The sequence below is a fragment of the Kwoniella mangroviensis genome, assembly GCF_000507465.2.
Source record: "Kwoniella mangroviensis CBS 8507 chromosome 1 map unlocalized Ctg01, whole genome shotgun sequence".
Taxonomy (NCBI): domain Eukaryota; kingdom Fungi; phylum Basidiomycota; class Tremellomycetes; order Tremellales; family Cryptococcaceae; genus Kwoniella; species Kwoniella mangrovensis.
The window spans coordinates 7835473-7858277 of record NW_027062533.1 but is presented as its reverse complement, the minus strand read 5'-3'; the positions used below and the strand labels follow the sequence as shown (position 1 = coordinate 7858277).

Sequence of the window (22805 nt, the reverse complement as noted above, 5' to 3'; positions counted from 1 at the left end):
CTATTGATCAAATTAGCTAAGGAACACCGATCAAACTGCGTCATGGCTTGGTTATGTGATTAGGCATGCGAGGTCACTTCTCAGTGTGCCTATGATACCGATGTAGTCGAATCTGGTTCCGAACATTAGGTCTTTGTTTTTACCAAGTTCGGCAACTGAATACAAAATTTTGAGGTCCCCTCTTTCCCCTGTCCGGACGTCTTGAAGAGTAATCGAACTCGTTATCTGTACTAAGGAATTTCTCAGCGGACGAGTACGTCAACGACTACTGCGTCTATCACTATTACTGCTGCAGCGTACTCGTACTTGGCATAAATAAAGGGGAGACCACATCTGATCCATCTTTTCATCTGTGAGTCAGTACTAACATCGTATTACCTTCATATAATCACTATACCGATCCTATAACTTTCGAATATCTGGCTAATAAGCCACATACCATCTTGCCCATCATTTCAGAAGCTTCTCCGTTTTCTCTGATCTCAGTCCTCATAGGGCTGTTCACCAAGGATCAAAATGGTGAGTAGACTTGTCCCTTCATCGAACCTTCTATAAAGCCCATAACTTCAGATTGTATTAATTGCATGATGACCGTTCTGTTGACTCACGGTGCTTATTGTACAGCTCCGTCGCCAAACTCGAGAACGGCGGGAATACATTTACAAGAAATCACAAGAATCTCAGGAGAGAGTTATATACGAGAGGAAGCAGAGGATCAAAGATCTATTGGCACAGGGGAAACAGCTGCCTACAGAACTCAGAAAGGAGGTGAATGGTAAAGCGGGGAAGGATTTGGTATTGGACGAGGCGCAGGCGGGTGAGTGGTTTTAAATCAGCTTCATTTAATGGGATTGTTATCATGAGAGATCATGAGATCAGGATGTACCAGGAGAGCAGGGATGGTATAGCTGCTATTGTATATAGTATACATATCACGGCGAAGAATCCTGGGAATTGGAAAGAGGGGAGAACGTAAGAAGAAATGGACTAATTTGACTTTTATCTAGATCCAAAATCACATATCGATGATGAATATGCCAAAGTCGGTACATACGATCCAAAAATAGTTGTCACCACATCTCGATCCCCTTCTTCTAGGTTACTGCAGTTTTCCAAGGTGAGTTGAATGTACCTGAGACATATAAATTCTATTTTATCCCTTCGTCATAATCTTATTATGAAGGCGAGCAAGCAATATAAGAAATATTCAGCTAAACATCATTTCTCGCGTTCTATAGGAACTCCGTCTAGTCTTCCCCAATTCATACCGACTCAACCGAGGAAACACCGTAATCCGCGATCTCGTATCAGCCTGTATCTCACAGGGAGTAACAGACCTAGTCGTAATCCACGAACATCGAGGTGTACCCGATGCACTCATCATCTCTCATCTCCCCCACGGTCCAACCCTTTCCATGACGTTGCACAATGTCACGCTCCGACATGATGTATCGTCATCTACATCGACAGTCTCCGAACAATACCCTCATTTGATATTCGATAATTTCCAAACAAAACTCGGAGAGAGGATAACAGGTATATTGAAAGCTTTGTTTTCTGTACCAAAGGAGGATGCGAAGAGGGTGATGACGTTTAGGAATCAAAGTGATTTTATATCTTTCAGGTAAGTTTGATTTCAAACGATCCGAATAAACACAGTCATAATGTAAGAAGGGGGTGAAAGAATAGAGAATTGACAATTGATTGATCTAATTCCATGTAGACACCACGTGTTTGCTAAGACAGGTCATAAGGAAGTCCAATTAGCAGAAGTAGGACCAAGGTTCGAAGCTAAGCGTGAGTATTGCATTTCGCTCAGACAAATCTACACCATGAAAAGTTTTGTTTATCTGTTACTAACCTGTCATATACTCAGCATACGAGATACGTCAAGGAACGATCGATCAGACTGAAGCGGATGTAGAATGGTTATTGAGACCTTACTTGAGAACTTCGAAAAAGAGAAATCAAATTTAGTTTTTTTCCCCCACTTGCGCACTCTTCTTCTTCCTTCATCCCCTTTTCTTCTCAATATTGTTGTATAGCATATCGTACCATACATTCCACACAAAGGCATCACATCACATCATCGACATTACCATGCATTTTCCATCTCGCCAAATGCCACCATCACTGCTATTTGGACTGATGGCCCTAGTGTAACAGCCAAGTTAACACATTGATATAATTTTTCTGCATAAGACATATAACATGAGATACAAACCCTTTCCATCCTTCTCCCGATCTTCCTCATATCACAATATAACATGAAATATTGGTCCGGTACAGGTTTGTTAACCGACCACACACGATATGAGACCCTTAACATCCTTCTTGTTTCGTTTCTTGACTAATGATGCTGATTATTTCTGTTGAACACGTTATTAATGGACCGATGGATAATGGATGATTGATAAATGGAGGCTTCTGAAATGAATAAATGGACAATAAATGTTTCTTTATGAGATTTTTTTCGTGTTTGAAATTGATGCTAAATGCGATATGCGATAAGGTGAAATGATGTAAATGATGTGGATAATATGTACAAACAACAATTGATAAACCATTGTTTGATAAATAAGATAAGATGGTATGAACAATGGAGCTGATGATTGTAAGACGATGCTGAGTAATTGTTAAAATGATGATAAAATGTATACACAATGAAGTTGAAATGCTTATTTAGCGCTATTGACTTGACTTGATGATTAGTGAGTTGTTATACGTGTATGTCCAATTCCGTCGTAATCGTAAAAATGAAGAACCTTTTTGTTGTGATTTATATTCTGAGATGGTCTTGTATGTTGAGAGATTGACGCTAATGAGGATTAATTGAGGTTGTTTCGTGATCGGGGATCGCATCCGTGATACGTGTCCCGTCATTTGTGGCTCACTACCCACTTCCAGCTCGATGTCTAACTCCGGCAGCATGCATCAAGCCTCTGACCACGACCAAAGGTAAGCTACCGCATCTTAATCGCAACACGAATTTCCAGCTCACAATGATCGAAGAAGATCGTTCCCGCTTTGAGAATTTCTCAAAGTCGTACTGTATGCGCGACAAGTTTGCCGGACTCGGACATGCTCGGCGGGTGTGAGCTGTTACAGACATTTCATTCGTTAGCTGAGGTTAGCTGAGGAAGAGCGTGACTCGCTACAATCAACGCACACAGGATAAGACGAATGCTGAATGCGGATTCAACACCATCAGCGTATATTGACCATATCAATTGACGATAAACTCACTGAGATGGGCTTTGCCGATAGAAGGTGTGGCAATGGCAACGATACCGGGCGTCCTTCTTTAAGATATAATCCGTGTCAACTACGCTACGCTCCTCAGCCTGAACACTTACCCATCATCGTGAGAACAAATCGCATCAACGTATTTGACGATCGAACCTCTTCCACCCTCAGTAAGAGCGATCTTAGCAAAGTTGACACCGTGATGCGTGACAGCAACAGGCGGGTAGGAAGTCAAGATTGCCTCGCAGGTACGTCGATAGAGTTGTGGATAGCCGATGAGCTTCGTGATTGCGAAGCTTCAGAACGTCTCAGGTATCAGCTGGGGTTCCGAGAAGGCGAGATTCCAGAGGCTGACTCACTGTCCAAATTGATTGTTAGAGATACGAGCGATGTCTGCCAAGATCTGCAAGCATATCAGCTATGAGCCGGAAGCATGATCCTTCACTCATGCGCTTACCTCCTCGAAGCAAGGCTCCATCAATTCTTGAGATCCGAAAACTTCGAAGACTTGTTGGACAGCAATTGAACCGTGCTGCAACCGATGAGTCAGTATTGAGCATAGCCAATGTTTTGCGACCTCACCTCATTGATGCAAGCAAGCTCAGACCAGCGACCGGCCATTTCTTCATTGATTCTGAGAAAAGTGTAAGCTTGATATCGATCGTACTTGACGACCAAAAGTGTAGAGCTTACTTGGTGAAGATCTCGAATTGTCTAGTTTGACGACATTTTTCAAGATACTGCACCACATCTCATCAGCAGGAGCTCTCTGACCAAGCACAACACTGACCTCCCTCCATAGCCTTCTGGCTCCGGTTCTCATAGATTCAAAAATACCAAATTTGATCAAAGCATCCGAAATGGGTTCCTGATGAAACACATCATACTGATGTCAGCTATAATTTCCGGGCCAATTCCGGTTGCATAGCTCACCTCTAGCTCCTTGGTTAGGATGGCCTTGCACAAGACATGAGTGCCGAATTTGTCGCTTGCGATAGGTACGATATCGTCTCTAAGAGATTGACGACTTATCAGCTCTTTTCCGAATAAAAAAAGAACGGTCGACCGCTTACTGGATCTGTTTGATGAAGGCTTGTTTATCGTCCATCCCACATCGTTCAAGCAATTGTTGACAGAGGTAATTTCCGCAAGACGTGAAACAGAGTGGTTTTGCCCATTCGATGATCGATCGAACAAGGATACCAGTTGGATCCAAGCTGCGAAGAAGTCCAAGACGGCTCTGTACAAGAGCGAGACTGAGCCGTTGACCACATACAAAGAGCATCATGACTCACTGCCAAAGCATTAACAGCTGCTTTCAGCCCGGAGCTAGAATAACCTAAAGGTCAGCAGCCACAGACTTCCAATTTGATGCCAAACTCACCTTTCGGAGCTACTCTTGGGTATTCTATGAGCAATGATCCAAACGATGGGTCGGACATACTCGATCGGCATATCAACAAAGTTGAAGGTACCTTGTAAGATAGGTCCGACGAGATGTGGCGGAGGAGAGTAGTTGACCTTTTCAAGCTGTTGAGATTATAATCAGCTTAGCTTGTTGAAACGGCAGCAAAGTATGTAGCTGAAGAGATGAGATTGCTCACTTGATCATCTCCGCCATGTGAAAACTTGGCGGGATCAAAGCACATCTCAGGATCTTCAAATCGTTGCAAGCCTAGTCCAGCGACATGACCATAACCAGCGGTGGTAAAAGATGGGTTGATGTTTTCGAATATCATGGATGAGCGGGAGCTGACTGGCGGGGACGTGTACGCAACAGGCTGGTTGTTGCAGCCCTACCATAGCAGGCAGGTCAGCATAGAGTGAAGATGAGATAGCATTGAAAGTGTGAGGCGAGGGACGGGACTGACTGCAAGGTGAATGAGAGGTAGATTGACTCACCGTGAAAGCATTTCTTTCTCTCAACTTCTGATTTTCAATGGTCAATTGTCTAATCTTCTCTTCGGCAATAGCGAGTTTCTATGACGATAGAGAGTACGTCAGCTGAAAAACGACTTTTCCCAACGATCTGGACCGAAAAGAACAACTGACCTCTTGTAAGCTGATATTGCGATGGTTCTGATTCCTAGGTTGACTTTGACCATGAGATTCGCCATGTCCCAGATTGTGGGGCTGTCTCGTAGGCACAGGTGGACCCCAAGCACCATTATTGACTCCAGGCATGAAAGGCGACGCGAGTGCGTGTGGTGAGACCTGATTAGAATGAGGAGGGAGATCGCCGAGCTAGTCACAGGGTGCCTTGAGCTACTGCGCTTAGGATGAAAGTTGTAAGAGCTGGAAGGACGATACTCACCACTCTTCGTTGTTCTCCATAAACAACATTCACACTGGGGTTGATACCATTACCCATCGCGCCGATGTTGGAAGCTGACAAGCTCCTATATCTATCTGACCAGAGAGCAGGCTCGTCCGCCAACGCGGGAGTAGCTACCACCGGACTGACACTTCCTGAAGGAGGTGTATCTCTAGGAGTAGTGATTCGAGAGACGGTAGGTGGACCTGCGATTGAAATTGAAGAAGGTTGAGAAGTGGGTGGAGTCCAGGGGGAGGTAGCGAATGGCTGGAAGGTCATGATGACGAGATCAGGCTGAAAGAAGAGTGAAACAGAGGATGAAAAAGGATGGGATGATTTGGTATGAATGAAACAATGTGCAAAATGAGTGCTATAAGGTGAAGGAGATCATCGGGGTGATATAGAAGTGAGAAAGCAGTACGGGGACTAATGCGAGAGGATGTACGAAGTAGACGGACGAAGGGTCAAGCTAAAGGCTGTGAAATGGCAGTGAGATGTGACGGTGATGTGTGATGATTTTATGAGGACTGAAAATGAAATATCAAGCTGTCCTACCTGAATGAGATGGATGGGAATGATGATGAGAGAACATGAAAGACGAGAAAGAAGAAGGAAGGGAATGAGAAAGAGAAAGAGATGTGTAGTGAATTATATAGTCTCCGTATCCAAGCTTATAGCTTATGTAGGTGCAGTGAGCGGTAGTGGTAGTCGCAAATCGATCCAAAAACGCATGTACTCATGTAACGACCACCCAAATTTAGTGGACAGACACAAAGTCACTCGCGGTGGGGCCCGTAGTCACGTGATATGATTCAGACACATCAGACACATGGTGAATTTGATTCCGTTCTCAGAGGTGAGAATATCAGGCTGACTCTGAGATTGGATTCGCTGGTTTGCTGATTTGCTGGTGTTGGTAACACTGCATGTTGATGAAAGATACCTGTATGCGTTGAAGAAGAGTCACCACAATTACACCAAACAACACTTATATCATACTATACTACACCTCGTCCCCGCATCATACCGAACTTCCAAGCCGAAGGAACCCCATAAGCGACTTTCCCAAATCAATCGAGAGAAGTTAGACAAAATGGCTACTACACCAACAATGGACGAGTACAGACGTATGTTTCCTCTAATCACCCAATTCACGTTCTTGTGTCACTATCCTCTGCTGATGACACCTGTTTCTAATTGTTATCATTGGTCACTCTTACTACGACTCATTCGATCATCACAACCATCAATCGTTGTCCTTTCCTTCCTTTCTCTCTTTCTCGTTCTCGTAAATACTACAGAAATACTCAAATCACGAGACGAGCACATCCGAGAATCATGGATCAAAGCTATGGAAGCACGATTAGTCAGAGAAGAGTTACAAAAATGTTATAGAGGTGAAGGTGTGAATCATCTGCAGAACTGTAAGGATCTGGCTGAGAAATATGCAGGTATGATCAGGGAGAATAAGGTGAGTTACTTTGACTTGCAAACGGTCATTTCTATCTTTATAACGATAACCATGGCAGGAAGGAGTGAGAGAGACTGGTGCTTACACTCATTTTTCAATGCCATAGGTGAAAGGATACAAACAAATCGACGAGAATATGCCATAAATTCGTATAAAATCACCTATACTAGAGTATATGTATCTTGTGCTACCACTTTCACCGCGATGTGATTACCAGGGTTAATTGCACTTGACTACATCTGATCTCAATAATTTACAAGATATACACTTATCACGGAATATACAACAAACCCTATCAACCATCGACCAATCAATCATTTCCTCTACGGGTATCTTTCTCCTATCGATCATCATCTATTTCAAATCCCCTCTTCTCGTCCTTACGTTCAGTAGTATAACATTTCACTCAATACTCAATGAGGTACTCTCAATACCCCACTAACGTAACTAACACTGCTATCCTTACCGTCAAAACATTTACTACTTTGTTCATACCTCACAAAGGTGAATACAGGTTTCGCGGAATCGGGTTTGGTCAGATAGATATGTTGAATCAGATGAAGTAAGACTGTGATTGGATTTCTACCGCAAATCGTGTTCTATAATAGAATTGCAGTATCAGCTCAATCTTCTTCAATTGTATGAACTGCAGTCGAACAACGCCACACTGCCATCTATTCCATCCCAGCTTTTACTCGTACTATGGTGTCTGAAGAACCATATAGTCCTATCATGTATGACCAACTCACCTTGGTCCTATCCAAATACGCTTCCCACTTTTCCGCCGCCCCTTCCTCGGCAGGATGCCTAAGTAGATCCATACCTTCATGATCCATATATTGTATAGACTTCCAAATTGGGACTCTCGGGTTATTATGAGAGGAAGTGAATTTCTTGATCAAGTCGGGAGGTCCGAAGGATGCAGGGAGGGTCTCATGAGGGACTGGTGGGATTGGATTGGGAGGTGGAGGAGCATGAGGATAATATGGTGTACAAGAGAATCTCGAGCCCCTATGTCGAGTGAAAAATATATCAGTACATTACTCGATATTGCAAAATTGATAAAACGATGGAAAAAAGAGGTAATGATTCCATGAATGGGGTAGTGGAACTCACCAATGACAGAAATCAGACGAAATGATAAAGAACGTATCCTCATCTTTCCAATATTTAGCTAGGACTTTACTCAACTCATCTAAAGTTTCAGATTTCGGATGACCAACTAAGATGGGAACCAAGCTAAGATCCTTCTTACTGAACAGAGGTGAAGATATCATATCATATTGTATCAGTGAGCCTTTCTTCAAGTAAGATGACGATGAAGATGGAAATAAATTCAAGACCTACTTCTTAAAGACATGTCGAATGTATGGTAAATGCATTTCCAAACTATGTTCATCTTCATCTACGGATGATTTCATCGTTGAAAATATCCCGGTTGATTTTAGCTCTTCGATTGCTAAATAACATTCAAAATGACATTAGCTTTTGTTATCATCGTACCATCTACAGTCTCTGTCCGCCCGCACCAAATCAGGTCGAGTATGTCGGATGAGTTATGGCCGATTAAGTATTTTGACTCACTCTTGAGATCCAAGTTGATATCCCCAACCGGAGTTTCATAAACCTTGAAATTCGATAAAGCTACTCCAGGGATATAGGCATGATGCGATGGACCGAGGAGGAACACTCGTTTACTAAGTGAATTCCGGTTATGTCAGCGATAACCCTTATTTTGAAAAGCGGGCAAACGTCATGGATCTATGACCTCTTCATGGTCTCCCTTCGTATCACCTGCTTTGCTATCACGTTCTTACTCCTTGCCAAATCAGCCATACTCAAGTCCTACTCACATCTTGTTAACAGGTATACTAGCATATGCCCAAGCAGCTGTCGGACCACTATAGCTATAGCCCGCATGAGGAGCTATAATCGCTTTAGAGTCTAGTACAGGTGGATCATACTCCAATTCCGGGATAGGATGTACTCTAGATAAGTTGCTGGAAAGTTGTTCACGAAGTTGTAATTCTATGATCAAAGAAAATACATGGTGGGGTATCAGTATCTGACAATCTCATGGTCTGATATGTGTGTGATTCGCCTCCTGATTGATGATGTGGTAGTCCAATAGCTGTTCCTGCTTTCCCTTGCTTTGATACGTTGCATGACCCATCGACACAAGGACCGATGTAAATGTATCCTTACTCACCTGAAGCGCTGTACCAACTCCCAGCGTGGGTCGCTTCTCTTGCGCTGTTAATGAGGAGAGGGGAAGTTCAGCGATGTATTACACCCATACTGGTGAGACGGCTTACCTGGCTGGCATGTTGTCTGCTGATCCGGGGCTGTGTGTCGATGAACTAATCACAAAGTGCAAAGGCAGGTTGTGATATCTTATCTACGTACGGTTCATTCCTCATCCCTTCTCCTTCTCATTCCCAGTCAAGTGTGGGGTCTCCAATGGATGACGCATTTGGCACATTCCCCGTATGAGTACATGCCAGACTGTCACCAAACAGACGTGCACGATGGATTCATGTATCATACCATACCATATCATATCATATCATATCATAACGTCATGCATGGAATACTCGTATTGAACATCGGTATGAACAATAAGGTGGATATAGATATAGATACATAATGTTGAGTCAGTCGTCAATGAATGTCCTTGTTCTTCTCCCTTTCTTATCATTATGTCTGACCAGATCCCCATTTGACCAAGTCCGTCACAGCAAAAGCGAGATCTACAATCACATATTGCATACATCAGTCTCCAAAGAAGCACATCAATATTCTGTGATGTGAAGGGAAGGACAAACTCACTATCAGCTTCAGCGGTAGTTTTAGCCTCGGCGTAAACCCTAACGCAATCCTCCGTCCCAGAAGGTCTAACAAATGATCTTCCCATATCATACTTCTTCATAGCCTCTTCAATCTTGTCTTGTAATCCTTGAGGATACTGTAGCTTTCTTTCAGCATCCGTAGCGACGAATATCGATCTATCAGGAACTTCAACTTTAACCAGTCTATTAGGTAAATCTTCATATCCAGCATCCCATTCCGGCGCACCCCAACCTCTATGAGCCAAAACAGCTTCGACCAATAACATATCCGACAAAGCATCTCCAACAGCCTGGTTGATCAATTGGCTAAATGCTAATAGGTTTTTGATAGCATTGGCAGAATCGGGTGATTGGGGTGAAGCACTCTTGAGAGCTTTAATAGCGTGATCTGCAAAAAGGACTGTACCATGTCCGTTGGCTTCGAAATATACCCCAATGTCATATCGCTGAGCAGCGTGATGTAAATGCTTGACACCAGTTGGTACGCAAGTAACAGGGATATTTCGCTACGATTTCCCCAGAAAGTCAGCTTGTTGAACCCATTACCTCTGATTCCAGCTGAACTTACACTTGTGAGGTATTTGGTTGAACTTCCATTAGCATAAGCAGTCTGAACGACTCCAACTTGTAAATTATGTTCTTCATCCAATTTAGCTTTGACCACTAAATCACCTAGGAACATAGCCACCATGACTGCGATCTTGTCTCCATCCAGTAGTCTGAAGGTACCCTTTGTCTCGTGGAGGTAGTAAAATACGATCCTATCTGCATCTCCATCGAACGAGCAGGCTCGAGTACCAGCTTTAGAGAGGACATTGGAAGATTGGACAGAAGGTGGTAATGCCTGTTTGGTCTTGACGAAATCCGCTCCGCATAAGTGATTCAACGCTCCCTTTTCCGATGTTGATGTGTTGAGTGGATGAACGGGCAATATGTCACCTAAGGTGGATATGAACTCTTGCAAGGCTATGGCTCCTACACCATTCGCACAATCTACGTATAAAGGTGAGAGGGGACCTCGGTTACCCTCATAAAACCAAGTAAGTTAGCTTACTATCATACAACATGATAAACGTCAGTCAAAGCCAAGCTTATGATACGTACAATTAACGTTTTGAAAGCGCTAGCCATCTTCTGATTATATCCCTCCTTTGTTGGCTTTCCATATTCTCCAGTTTTATCATTCGTAGCCTTCGTCACATAATGAAGTATCGGTGTAGTCGTTATACCAAGGTTCACGGTCTTCACGGATTCTCCAAATACCTCGAAACCTTTCTCCAACGCTTTGATCAATTCAGGTCCAGAAGGTCTAGTATCATAGGCGTATACTATATTTGCGGGTTGATGCAAGTCTACTCGAAGGTGAGTTGCTAAGGTGGTGAATGTGGATATGAGTGATGAGGTGGTTGGACAGTTGGATAATGCAGTTGCGTGTGATTCCCAAGTTGGATCTAACATTTCTCCCGAGGGATCTACCAGTTTTACTCCGTTATCCTATACATATATCAAGAATGGTCAGCTACTCTTCGTACGGTCGGAGATATAGATTGGATAGCTCACAGGTTCGGGATTGTGAGAAGCAGTGACCATCACTCCTATGGTAGCTCCCTCAAGTCGCTTCGAACGGAGGACAGCTAAGAGTCCTACTCGGAATAAAACCGAAGGGAGCTTGGTAGCGCTAAGATGGACGATGAATCAGCTTCACACATTACCAGACGGAAGAGGCAGCGAGAGAAAGCTAAGCTCACAGCGTTCGGAATCCTGCTGTCCCATATGTATAGTTGACATGCTCAGGCTTAGGGTACTCGTTCGCTCCTTCTGCAATTGAGTTGAGCAACAGGGCGTGCTCATGAGCTGCTTTCGTGGGTGATTTAATGGGTGATGAGGACATTTTGGAGTATGACAGTATGTCGTCTTTTGGTAGATGATTGGTGAAAAGTTTTTGTTCGTGATATTGAGAAGAAGGAAGAAGAGAAGGAAGGACAGTTGATAGAGAACAATGGCCAGTATAAGTATTCCAGTCAAACGAAATGTCCACAAGTAAGCATGAAGGACGTCATGCCGTACAGCATTTACGTTGATTCCAGACGACAAGTAGCGGACTTCGCCACTCGATACAGCTGATCCCGCTTCTCATTCTTAGATAAAAGAAAGCCACATACCTACCACTCCAGCTGGAAAGCATCCTTGTTTGAATTGCCCATTTAGTGCCGAGGTGCGTTGAGCGAGTTTGCCGTCCTTCTGTGCTTCTAGGTTCAACTCGAATCAGCATTGCTTGATCAAACACCAGTCTTCCATCTTCACACCAGAGAGACACTTCGCAGGCTTCTTTGTTACAAAGCTGCAAGGAAGGTCAAAGGGTGCTTCTACTGCTCAGAACATAAAATTTCCAAAAGAACCCTCGAAAAGTCCTACAACATGCCTCGTTCTCCCTCACCATCTCGTTCACCTTCTCCTTCCCTCTCTCGTTCGCCTGCTCGTTCATACACCAGATCTGTCTCACCTCGAAGAAGAAGCATAACGCCAGACGATGTACCTGTGTCGAAAAGGAAAAGGTGAGCTAAGGATGGTCTCCTGTGGTATAGTCAAAACGAGCTGACATCCCCTTTAGATCCCCTTCACCAAACCCCCGAGACCGTTCCCCCTCCCCACCAACCCGTCGTCGTCGAAACTCCGTCTCTCCTCCTCCAGCAGGTGTAAGAGGTCCCAATGACATAGATGCCCCCCGAGTGATGGACATAGACCCAAATAGAAGAAGAGCAAGGGAAGCAGCAATGTTGGAACAATCCATTCAATCCGAATTAACCAAATCAAATGGGAATGGCGTGGTAGCTGTGAATGGTGGAAGTGGAAGGGCAGACGAGGTTGCCAAAGCGGAATTCGCCAAATTGATAGGATCCAGGTCGGGTGGAGCTTATATCCCACCGGCGAAGCTTAGAGCAATGCAAGCTGAAGCTGCGAAAGATAAGACTTCAACTGAGTTTCAAAGATTATCTTGGGATGCGTTGAAGAAGAGTATCAATGGTATGATCAACAAGGTAAGTAGATCAAGGCATCTTTCTCCCATCTCCATCAATCCTGTCACTCCCATTTCCGTAGTGCAATCTGTACTAACTGTGACGACAGGTGAACGTCTCAAACATCAAGCATGTCGTACCGGAATTATTCGGTGAAAATCTAATCAGAGGAAAAGGTTTATTCGCAAGATCAATCATGCGGGCTCAAGCCTCCTCGTTACCTTTCACCCCCGTCTTCGCAGCTCTTGTAGCCATCGTCAATACGAAGTTACCTCAAGTCGGTGAATTGGTTCTGATCAGGTTGATAAGTCAGTTCAGGAGGGCTTATAAGAGGAACGACAAGGTGAGTCTCACATCTCTTCCTGATTCTTCATCGCTGCCAACCTTTTCACCTTGCATGCACCCTGCCATTGTATTTGAACTAAGATTGATTTGTTGCTGACTCCCATATAGACCGTCTGTCACGCCACATCGACGTTCATCGCTCATCTTTGTAATCAATACGTCGCCCATGAGATTGTCGCCTTGCAAATACTGCTATTATGTCTAGATAGACCCACGGATGACTCGATCGAGGTAGCAGTAGGGTTCATGCGGGAAGTCGGATTGTTCTTATCTGAAAATTCACCAAAGGCAAACAACACTGTATTCGAAAGGTTCAGAGCGGTCTTACATGAAGGTGCGATTAGCAAACGATGTCAATATATGATCGAAGTCTTGTTCCAAGTTAGAAAAGATAAATATAAAGATAATCCATCTATACCTGAGGGACTGGATCTGGTAGAGGAGGAAGAACAGATCACGCATAGAGTGACGCTGGATGATGAATTGCAAGTTCAGGAATCGCTTAGTAAGTCGCTCTCAACAATGTGTCTTTGAGTCTTCGATAAAATGGATGCTGATTCACCCTGTCTCATAGACTTGTTCAAAGTTGATCCGAATTACCTGGAAAATGAAAAACGATACGAAGAAATCAAGAAAGAGATACTTGGCGATTCAGATGACGAGTCCGGTTCGGAATCCGGTTCATACGATTCTGAATCGGATGATGATGAAGATGAAGATGTGGCACCCGAGAAAGCTGGTATTGCGGATATGACTGAGACGAATTTGATCAATTTGAGAAGAACTATCTATCTGACCATCATGAACTCGGTGAGTGATAGGCTATTGCTCACTCTCCTGTTTCTCCATTGGTATCATGTGCTGACTCTTGGCTTTAGCTCAACTTCGAGGAAGCCGTCCACAAATTGATGAAGATCAATATCCCCGACGGAAGAGAGGTAAGTTTATTTTTCGTCTTATAGGGCACCCATAGCTGACATATGTCCTACAGATGGTCTTATGCGAGATGATAGTCGAATGTTGTTCTCAAGAACGATCCTATTCAAACTTCTATGGCCTCATCGGAGAAAGGTTCTGTAAACTCAATAGAGTCTGGACTGACAATTTTCAAGAATCTTTTGCTAAATATTACGATACGATTCATCGGTATGAGACCAACAAATTACGAAATATCGGACGATTCTTCGGTCATCTCCTCGCGTCCGATGCCATCTCATGGGGAGTATTGAGTGTAGTTCACATGAATGAAGAAGAGACTACATCAAGTTCAAGAATTTTCATCAAGATTTTGATGCAAGAGATGGTCGAGGAGATGGGATTGAATAGATTAGTTGAAAGGTTCAAGATACCCGATCTCAAAATGGCTTTCAATGGAATGTTCCCTATGGATAATCCTAAGAATACTCGATTCTCCATCAATTACTTCACTTCAATCGGTTTAGGAAAAGTAACCGAGGAAATGAGGACTTATCTCGCCAATGCACCGAAATTGTTGGCTGCTCAACAGGCTGCGATGTTGGCTGATGCCTCTTCGTCTTCGGACTCCGATTCGAGTTCTGACTCGGATTCAGATACTACCTCGTCGTCTGATTCGGACAGCGATAGTGATTCCGATAGTGATGATTCGAGACCAAGGAGAAGGAGACGATATAGTTCAGATTCGAGATCTAGATCACCACCAGCTAGACGAAGGAGATATGCATCGGATTCAAGATCTAGATCACCGCCACCAAAAAGAAGAGATAGTCCATCTAGATCACCGGTCAGAAGAAGAAGGTACTCAGACGAGAGTGCTTCGCGTTCGCCTCCACCTAGAAGAAGATATACACCTTCGCCTTCCAGGAGTCGATCACCCCCTAGACGGAGAAGGGACAGTGCCAGTCCCAGTCCGCCACCTAGAAGAAGGGATGATTCGCCTCGACGAAGGGATTCACCGCCACCTAGGAGAAGGAGAGATAGTTCGACTCCGCCTAGGAGGAGGTAGATGAGTGGGAAGAGGAGCAGGATCAAGTATCATGTTGAGGAGAGGACTGTGAAGATCACCATTAGACAAGAGTGTTTTGGATTACTGCACTCAATATCATTGATGTCATGATCCATATGTACTTAACAGAGCGATCAAAATTAGGGGAATGTTTCGGATGACAGTGTCATATTGTTGAGAGAAGCTTAAAAAAAAAACGAATTATAGCAATTCATCTATCTTACAGATATTATGTATGATTAATTATGATATCTTAAGAATGCATACAATCAATATCAATCCTATATATATCAGTCGTCAATCAAGTTTCCCAAGATGCAATGCAGAGTCCTCAAAACATTCACACACTGCTGGAAAATTCCTCCATACTGGTTTACAATTTCGCTCTTATTGTATTGACCTCTGATGGTTTAGTAGATCCATCAATCCTTCTCTTCTCCCATTCTTTCTGTATCAACAATTTCAAATCTTTCTTCAATATCTTCCCATTAACATTCTTAGCTATCATCGCGAATCAAAGCAAGTCCGATTCAATCAGCGAAGGTTGAACTGACATCTGAAAGAAATGTAAGATCGGGCGAGATGCCAAAAGTAATACTCACGTAATGGATCATCATAAATCATGATCATCTCAGGAATAGCATACCTAGCCAACACCCCTCTGGCCTTGATATCACTCAATATCCTTCGCTCGTCGATTTTCCTCGTCTTGCCTGAAGTAGCTGATGGACGTAAGGTGACGATTGCACCGACGACTTCCCCTAGGCGACCGTGAGGGAGCGGCACGGCCGCTACTTCCGATATGTACGGAAGGGAGTAGATGGCATTCTCAACTTCTGATGAGGTAATCTAATAGTATTAAAGAGATAGGCAAGTATTGATAGTATTCTGTTTAGTGTCACGAACATCATGATCACACTCACATTCTCTCCTCCACGTATTATTACATCTTTCACTTTATGAAGAATTTCACCATCAGCATATAGATTCTTTACAAGTGATTAGAGTGGACTCACATCGATCTTTTATGTACAAGAAGCCTTCATCATCTATGTAACCAATATCACCGGTATCCAGCCATCCATCTTCATCGATAGCTTTACGTGTTGCAACTTTGCGAAGAAAGATCATCTGAGATCAGCGACGGAAACTTCCTCCACAATGACGCATGCAATTTAATGAAATGCGTTGCCTGTATGTGTGTTGTCTGCTCACCTTCATCTCCTAAATAGCATTTCATGACCTGTGGACCATTCACAAATAGTAGACCTATTTGACCACTGGGCAAAGGTTTCCTCATGACAGGATCGACTATCTTCAAATCACAAATCGGTACAGGGGGACCTCTATATCGATCGTTGTCAGCTGATCTCATCGTCACCACCATACACAGGGTGCATCACCAAGTGAATATGATTGTCGACGCTCACGTGCTATCAGGCTAACACAATAACCAGCATCAGCTGCAAATCAGATGTGATTAATCTAGCTGATCACTCACTCTATCCAGATAATCTGGTCCAGCTACTGAACACACATAGGCGTTGGTCTCGGTCAATCCGTATCCTTGCACTCTATCAGTCGAAACAGATCCATTGTAAGCTATATTCGAGGCAACGACCGACTTGATTAGCTCACAATCCCGCTTTGGGCCATTTCGTTTTCACTTCTTTAGGCATATGTGAACTCGGAGGTGCACCGCCATAGAAAACAGTATCGAACGTCTGATTGGCCGGTAGCGATGACGATTGAAGGATGGATGAAACAACCGCTGGAACGCTAAAACAACCAAGTCAGTCTTTGTGTTTCAGTTAACGAGAAGAACGTCCTTGACCTACCCTCCTATGACTCTGACATTTTCTTCGACGATGAGACGAACTGCCTCGTCAGTGTTCCACCGCCTCATCATGATCACTCTTGATCCAGCAAAGAAAGCCCTCATCAACCATGATAAGCATCCTGTAACGTGGAATAAGGGTATGGCAAGGAGAAGAGTACGCTGGGGATCTGTTGCTTTAGGAAGGGGAGGTATAGGTAGTCCTGCTCGTAATGCAGCCCTGGCGGGAGCTATACAGGAGCATCAGAAGCTTTTATAAGCATGTTGACCATTTTGGAGCTGGAATTGAGCAGCCGTAGCTCGCACTTACCGACCATCCCTGACCATAGATTCGACAGAGCCATCCTCTGTGTACTCAGTACAGCTTTTGGAAACCCACTTGTCCTATACAGTATCATCAGTGATATTGCCCACATGTTCGCTCAAGATCTTAAGGTGTATATGACGTACCCCGAAGAAAAGAATGTCACAGCATCGCTTTCCGGACCTAATCCTTCTAAGCCATCACCACGCAGTATCGAGTGAACATCCGTGGGAGTATCGAATATGTCCATCAATGTAGGGAGATAGGAAGACTCGGACCAGCAGAACATCTAAATCGGTCTTATCAGTATTGTGCATGCTCTATGACCTCTGTGTGATTGACATGATAACGTTGGGCAAATTTATCGAGGAGTTGATCATCGGGAACAGATTGATCGACTTACATCAGGTAAATTAGTCTCTCGCACATATCGATATGGTCCCAAAATTTCTGCTCTTTCTTCATCCAATAGGACAAGTGATGGCGTAGTCATACGTATTGACCATATAAGCTGTTCTCGAGGTCTAAAGAGTACTGTCAGAGAGTTTTTACTTGTCATATGAAATACAATTGTACTCACAACCAGGCATTTAAGAATATTGCGACACCACCGATCAGGTGGGTAGCTACGAAAGATACAATAAACCTATCAAGCTTCATTGTCAGTGGATCTGGATACGTTGGAATCAGCCCGCATCGCTGCCCATCCTACTCACCCCGTACAGTTCCTACCGCCAATCATAACCTTACTACCTACTCCTAAACCTCTTTTCCTCATCCAAGCAGCTAGCCTCAAGCTCTTCTCCAGCACTTGACCAAAGGTGACGTTCTCCCTGGGATCATCAGCTTGTGTAGATGATGAGGCGTCCTCGTGTGATCTATGACGTCGTCTGGGTATAGGCAGAGGTGAGGACAGAAATTGTCGATCAGAGTATGTATGTAGAGTGTGAAGAAGGAATCGACGGAATGTCGGAGGTAGCTGCATATTGCAAAACAGACTTAGCCGATACTGAGGCGAATTTCAATGCAGACAGATTCGATCAGTCACTGACATGTTTCCATACCCTCACTTTCTTCCCATTCAGCACCTTCTCTTCCATCTCCAATATTGACCCTGGGGAAGTCATAATTCGGTCGCCTAGCAAAGGAGCTCGAAAGATCGGTCATCTCGTTCCGGTATCATCGAAAGAGCGAGTGGAAGCTTACGTTCTGCTATACTTGGGTTGTTCGGCATGATTGATCTTTACAGAAACTGTTCAAATAGTCGTATCCGAGCAAAAACAGAAACAAAGACATCAAAGAGGTCTGTCTGTTCGGAGATTGTTACTCCTTGGTAATGTTGATCCGAAATATCGGGTCAAAGGCACGAGTCGATTTGGGGGATAGATATCCACGTGTTTAGCACGTTGTTCGAACAAAGTTGGGTGCTGATCATTATGAAACGAGGCAAATGGTCTGTGCGTTTTTCATCAGATTACCCATCAAATCGATCAGAAGAGCCGCACAGGGACGCAGAAGAGCAGAGGGTCACGATGTCGTTTGATGTTTGATGGTGCTGATCAGATCATTCGTCGTCGAGTGATTCCGAATCCGGTTAGCGTCATCATCGTTATCACCGTTGTCCTACTTGACAAGTCGTTGGCAGATAAACCAGTCACTCTCACTCAACTGAAAAAAAAAAGGTATAAGAACATTTTCCTCGCCTTCTGATCTCTGATTTCCCTTTCTATCTCTTCTTTCATATCTCTCCATCTCTACTCACATGCAGGTACAACAGTTCTCAGGGCGATCATTACAAACATACTTCCACTTGATACTTATATTCTATCTTATAGGCTGTATCCTTAACCAATCCACTTCTTGGTCTCACCCTTAGAGCTCAAGGTATGTTTCTACTGCTACCAATCTACCGCAATGTCTTCTAAGTTAAACAAGCTACATGTCTGTTTCCCAGGTCAGCGTCATGTGGAGAAAGGACTTGCCGGTGGTCCGTTCCGCACCTCTCACCAGACCCCCTCAACCGCTGTACCAATTTCAGTTAGATGAATCTTCCTTCTCGGTACCGTTCTTTCCGAAACCTCCATCTGCCTACACGATCAAGGAGATCTCTCCCAACATCAACAAGAAGCCTGAGTGGTCAGGTCAGATCAGAACCCAACCACTTCATCACAGTCTTCCGAAAAAACCTCCTCAACAATCGCCTGTCAAAAGACGACCTCCTCCAATCACGCCAAATTTCTCTCATGGTCCGAAACATCGGAATCGCTCCTTCTCGTCTAATCCTCAGCTACTAACGCCTGTATCAGCAACAATTGATCTTCCCACATTCCCTGCTCCGAATCCGTTGCCCGAAACAACGGATTGCCCCTCTAATTCAAGACATGTTAAATCAGACGCACGGCTACCAAGATATTCCAGCTTCAACCAAGGCAAATCTGAATGCCCTAGCGAAACAGTGACCCCATACGTTCCGCCAACTCCTCCAAGATCGGAATCGCCCACCAGTCTATCGCCTATTCCACCTGGGAGCCTTTGCAAGATGACCACTTTCGACGGAAAGAATCTCGGCCTAGTGTCCACACAGAAGATCGAAAAAGGTACTTTGATACTCAAGGAAACACCCTTCGCCACGATTCCGGTGGCCCATAAAGACGAGGACCTTACCCACCAGCATATCTTTCCGGTATACACCAGCTTAACCAAAGCACAACGTAGATTGTCTCGATCACTCCATAGGCGGACCGATGAAAATGCCGATCCGAATGAACTTGTCAACATCGTCGAGACCAATTCGATACCTCTCCAGCCTGGTTACAGCTCCGAAGTTAGATCTTTGGGATTGTTCGAAACGATATCCAGACTCAACCATTCCTGCTGTCCTAACGCTGGTTGGACTTGGTACGAATAAGAACAACTGCTCCGTGAGTGGCTGGAACAAGCAAAATCATCCTTTCCATAGAGTATGAAGCGGAAGCTGACGTGAGATCTGCGTGCTTTTCTCACAGACCTATACGCTTATACAACTATACCCTTGGGGACAGAAATAACAGTATCTTATATTGACGACGTCACATGCCTCACCTCCGAAAGGCAAACTCAGCTCTTACTGGGCCATGGTTTCGAATGTCTATGTCCATCATGCACTCAAACGGCCTCTCAAATAGCCATTTCGGATAAGAATTTGAGGATGTATCAAGCGTTGAGATCGAAATGGACTACTTCACCTATGAGTGTTTTTGGTAAATCACTGCGAAACGCACTGAAGAATCTGGATTTAGCATTGGATATCCTCAAGCAGGACAAGAAATACGACGAGTTTGGTGAAGTCTACGATCAGCTATTCACACTGTTTGCGGTCCATGGCCGAAGACAGGACGCACAGGATATGGCAAGAAGAGCCTTGGAGCATTATTCAACGGTTTGGGGAAGGGATAAAGCGTTAATGGGAACAGACTACGGGGAGTTGAAGGAAGATCCCACCCTGCACGAAGAATGGGGGTCATTAATTGTAGGGGCGGAGCAAGAGAAGGTCAAGAAGAAAAAACTTGTATAATTGTATGCTTTCATAATCGGTTGAGTTGTACATTTATCTGGATTTTGGTGATCTGGTAGTAATTTGGTACAATGGCATAATCAAAGATATGCACTTGAATATCTTTGCATTGTTGATCGTATTGGATTTCTCACACTATTCGATGTGGAATCGAGCTGGATTTGCAGCGTGCTGTTGGAGAGGAACATTTGACAGCACAAGCTTTTGCGTGGCAGGGTACTGTATTGTTTATTCGGTGAAACAACTACGCCCTAAACAGCTGTGATTGGTGCAAGCTTGCTGTTGATCCGACCCACCGTGTTCAATTCGTGTCATTCATTGTCTATTGTTGACGATATCATCCTAAATCTCAAGCAATAATATAACTCCTCTGCGTTCTTTCAAATATCTCATGGTCAGCTTCTCACACCGGGATGATTGATTGTTCACAGGACGGCATCTTTGAAGTGCACTGCCAATCTTTCTCCTCGAATCCCGTCCAGTATTTCACGCTATCGAGCTTCGATCGTGTCGATCCACCAACCTCATTCCGTGCCATTCGACTTCTCCCCACACCTGCAGGGAGCACTCCACTATATGAGAAGAAGGTAAAAGGTAAGGGTGGAAGAGGTTTATTCACGATTCGACCAATGTCCAAAGGAGATTTGATTATTATCGAAAAGCCATACTTGGTTTTGCCATTGACTGAAGATGGGGAAGAACCAGATAATAAGGTGTACCACAAGCTATACCTCAATCTGTCTTTAGAGCACAAAAGGATATTCGATGGTTTATACGAGAGGAAGGATGATCTGGCGGATAAAGATCATATAGTAAATAAGATTGACACCAATGCTATCCCTCTTGCTCAGACATCCCAAGACGGATCAGTGGTAATGAAGAAGATGGGTCTATTCGAAGTGATTTCGAGGGTTAATCACGGCTGTAAACCTAATGCTGGATGGTATTGGTATGGAGAAGAGAGAGAGATGAGTGAGTGTTGAGTATACATCGACATGATAAAAGACTAGGATAGAGTGAGCTGACGTTGAGCTGACGTTATGTGAAATGTGAATCTTGTGTGATTTGTGATGATACATAGGGTTATACGCTTATACCGATATTCCGGCTCATGCAGAGATAACCTGTTCTTATCTATCTTATGAACATTGTTAGAGCCCAGTTCAATCAGACGGAGCATCTTGTTGGATGGATTTGGGTTTGAATGTATTTGTAAAGGATGTAATCAATCTTCCATTGATATACTTAAAAGCGACAATCGATTGATCGAACTCGAGTCACTAAGAAACGAATGGTCAAACAAGAATATAGTGGAATACTGCAAGATCGATGACGATGTGATAAAAACCCTCAGGAAACTGAATCGTTCTCTGAAACTCCTTGAAAGAGAAGAGAAGTTCAATCAACTTGGTGAAGTATACGAGAAGATTTTCGAGGTTTATGCTGTACATGGTTCGTCGGACACGTCGAGGCTAGCTGCAAACGAGGCCCTGAATCATTTCAAAGCAATCATGGGTGAGAAAGAAGCCACGAAAACCTGGGTAGCCCGTCAATCGGTCGATCCTACCTTGTACCCTCTATGGAACAAACTGGGAATGATACATAGCGATAGTGTGACGGAACATCAAGATGAATCTGAAGAAAACGAAGACGACGACGAAGACAAAGAAAAGGATATGGGAGAAGGAGGTATAGGAAAAGTTCATCGATCTAGAGTGAGTGCCCATAGCAGATTTTGTGGCTATCGCGTGAAGTAGTAAGAGGATATCAACCAAACCCTATGTTGACTTTCCTTCTTTACATCTAGTCTCGGAAATGGGAAGAAAAGTCATGGGATGGGAGTGATTAGCTAAGGCTGAGTCCCCTTCGGTCAGGTCGTCACGAG

The 22805-nt window shown here is 44.0% G+C and overlaps 9 protein-coding genes across 9 annotated transcripts; 5 read left to right on the top strand and 4 right to left on the bottom strand.

Moving 5' to 3' along the window:
* Positions 1 to 516: 516 nt before the first annotated feature.
* Positions 517 to 1977, top strand: I203_102956 (uncharacterized protein; the record flags this gene model as incomplete). Its single annotated transcript, XM_019147236.1, has 6 exons — positions 517 to 519; positions 625 to 817; positions 1008 to 1117; positions 1239 to 1624; positions 1724 to 1797; positions 1877 to 1977. The coding sequence occupies 6 exons, from the start codon at positions 517 to 519 to the stop codon at positions 1975 to 1977; spliced, it is 867 nt and encodes a 288-aa protein (XP_019003786.1).
* Positions 1978 to 2893: 916 nt separating this feature from the next.
* Positions 2894 to 5839, bottom strand: I203_102955 (uncharacterized protein; the record flags this gene model as incomplete). The annotated part of the gene is made up of 18 exons (XM_019147235.1): positions 2894 to 2942; positions 3002 to 3099; positions 3170 to 3186; positions 3247 to 3302; positions 3357 to 3542; positions 3606 to 3649; positions 3704 to 3778; positions 3829 to 3880; positions 3940 to 3986; positions 4037 to 4114; positions 4180 to 4258; positions 4320 to 4486; positions 4542 to 4575; positions 4631 to 4776; positions 4851 to 5042; positions 5149 to 5226; positions 5299 to 5490; positions 5561 to 5839. 18 exons carry the CDS (start codon positions 5837 to 5839, stop codon positions 2894 to 2896), a joined length of 1869 nt encoding a protein of 622 aa, XP_019003785.1.
* An 814-nt stretch (positions 5840 to 6653) lies between these two features.
* I203_102954 (uncharacterized protein) lies at positions 6654 to 7176 on the top strand (the record flags this gene model as incomplete). The annotated part of the gene is made up of 3 exons (XM_019147234.1): positions 6654 to 6687; positions 6862 to 7031; positions 7138 to 7176. 3 exons carry the CDS (start codon positions 6654 to 6656, stop codon positions 7174 to 7176), a joined length of 243 nt encoding a protein of 80 aa, XP_019003784.1.
* A 268-nt stretch (positions 7177 to 7444) lies between these two features.
* I203_102953 (AmmeMemoRadiSam system protein B) lies at positions 7445 to 9357 on the bottom strand (the record flags this gene model as incomplete). The annotated part of the gene is made up of 8 exons (XM_019147233.1): positions 7445 to 7630; positions 7781 to 8042; positions 8148 to 8285; positions 8379 to 8490; positions 8616 to 8728; positions 8885 to 9059; positions 9241 to 9284; positions 9347 to 9357. 8 exons carry the CDS (start codon positions 9355 to 9357, stop codon positions 7445 to 7447), a joined length of 1041 nt encoding a protein of 346 aa, XP_019003783.1.
* Positions 9358 to 9728: 371 nt separating this feature from the next.
* Positions 9729 to 11771, bottom strand: I203_102952 (uncharacterized protein; the record flags this gene model as incomplete). The annotated part of the gene is made up of 6 exons (XM_019147232.1): positions 9729 to 9781; positions 9861 to 10386; positions 10449 to 10907; positions 10985 to 11374; positions 11441 to 11558; positions 11629 to 11771. 6 exons carry the CDS (start codon positions 11769 to 11771, stop codon positions 9729 to 9731), a joined length of 1689 nt encoding a protein of 562 aa, XP_019003782.1.
* A 527-nt stretch (positions 11772 to 12298) lies between these two features.
* I203_102951 (pre-mRNA-splicing factor CWC22) lies at positions 12299 to 15226 on the top strand (the record flags this gene model as incomplete). The annotated part of the gene is made up of 7 exons (XM_019147231.1): positions 12299 to 12435; positions 12492 to 12918; positions 13007 to 13240; positions 13351 to 13747; positions 13817 to 14052; positions 14121 to 14180; positions 14234 to 15226. The coding sequence occupies 7 exons, from the start codon at positions 12299 to 12301 to the stop codon at positions 15224 to 15226; spliced, it is 2484 nt and encodes an 827-aa protein (XP_019003781.1).
* Positions 15227 to 15599: 373 nt separating this feature from the next.
* On the bottom strand, positions 15600 to 18601 carry I203_102950 (uncharacterized protein; the record flags this gene model as incomplete). The annotated part of the gene is made up of 16 exons (XM_019147230.1): positions 15600 to 15727; positions 15829 to 16075; positions 16150 to 16181; positions 16243 to 16338; positions 16442 to 16572; positions 16657 to 16667; positions 16728 to 16800; positions 16865 to 17005; positions 17065 to 17293; positions 17374 to 17447; positions 17514 to 17656; positions 17771 to 17891; positions 17948 to 18013; positions 18084 to 18346; positions 18420 to 18505; positions 18574 to 18601. The coding sequence occupies 16 exons, from the start codon at positions 18599 to 18601 to the stop codon at positions 15600 to 15602; spliced, it is 1869 nt and encodes a 622-aa protein (XP_019003780.1).
* A 729-nt stretch (positions 18602 to 19330) lies between these two features.
* On the top strand, positions 19331 to 20920 carry I203_102949 (uncharacterized protein; the record flags this gene model as incomplete). Its single annotated transcript, XM_065517212.1, has 3 exons — positions 19331 to 19964; positions 20277 to 20288; positions 20373 to 20920. 3 exons carry the CDS (start codon positions 19331 to 19333, stop codon positions 20918 to 20920), a joined length of 1194 nt encoding a protein of 397 aa, XP_065374030.1.
* A 629-nt stretch (positions 20921 to 21549) lies between these two features.
* On the top strand, positions 21550 to 22769 carry I203_102948 (uncharacterized protein; the record flags this gene model as incomplete). The annotated part of the gene is made up of 4 exons (XM_065517211.1): positions 21550 to 21892; positions 22002 to 22070; positions 22232 to 22635; positions 22728 to 22769. The coding sequence occupies 4 exons, from the start codon at positions 21550 to 21552 to the stop codon at positions 22767 to 22769; spliced, it is 858 nt and encodes a 285-aa protein (XP_065374029.1).
* Positions 22770 to 22805: the final 36 nt, after the last annotated feature.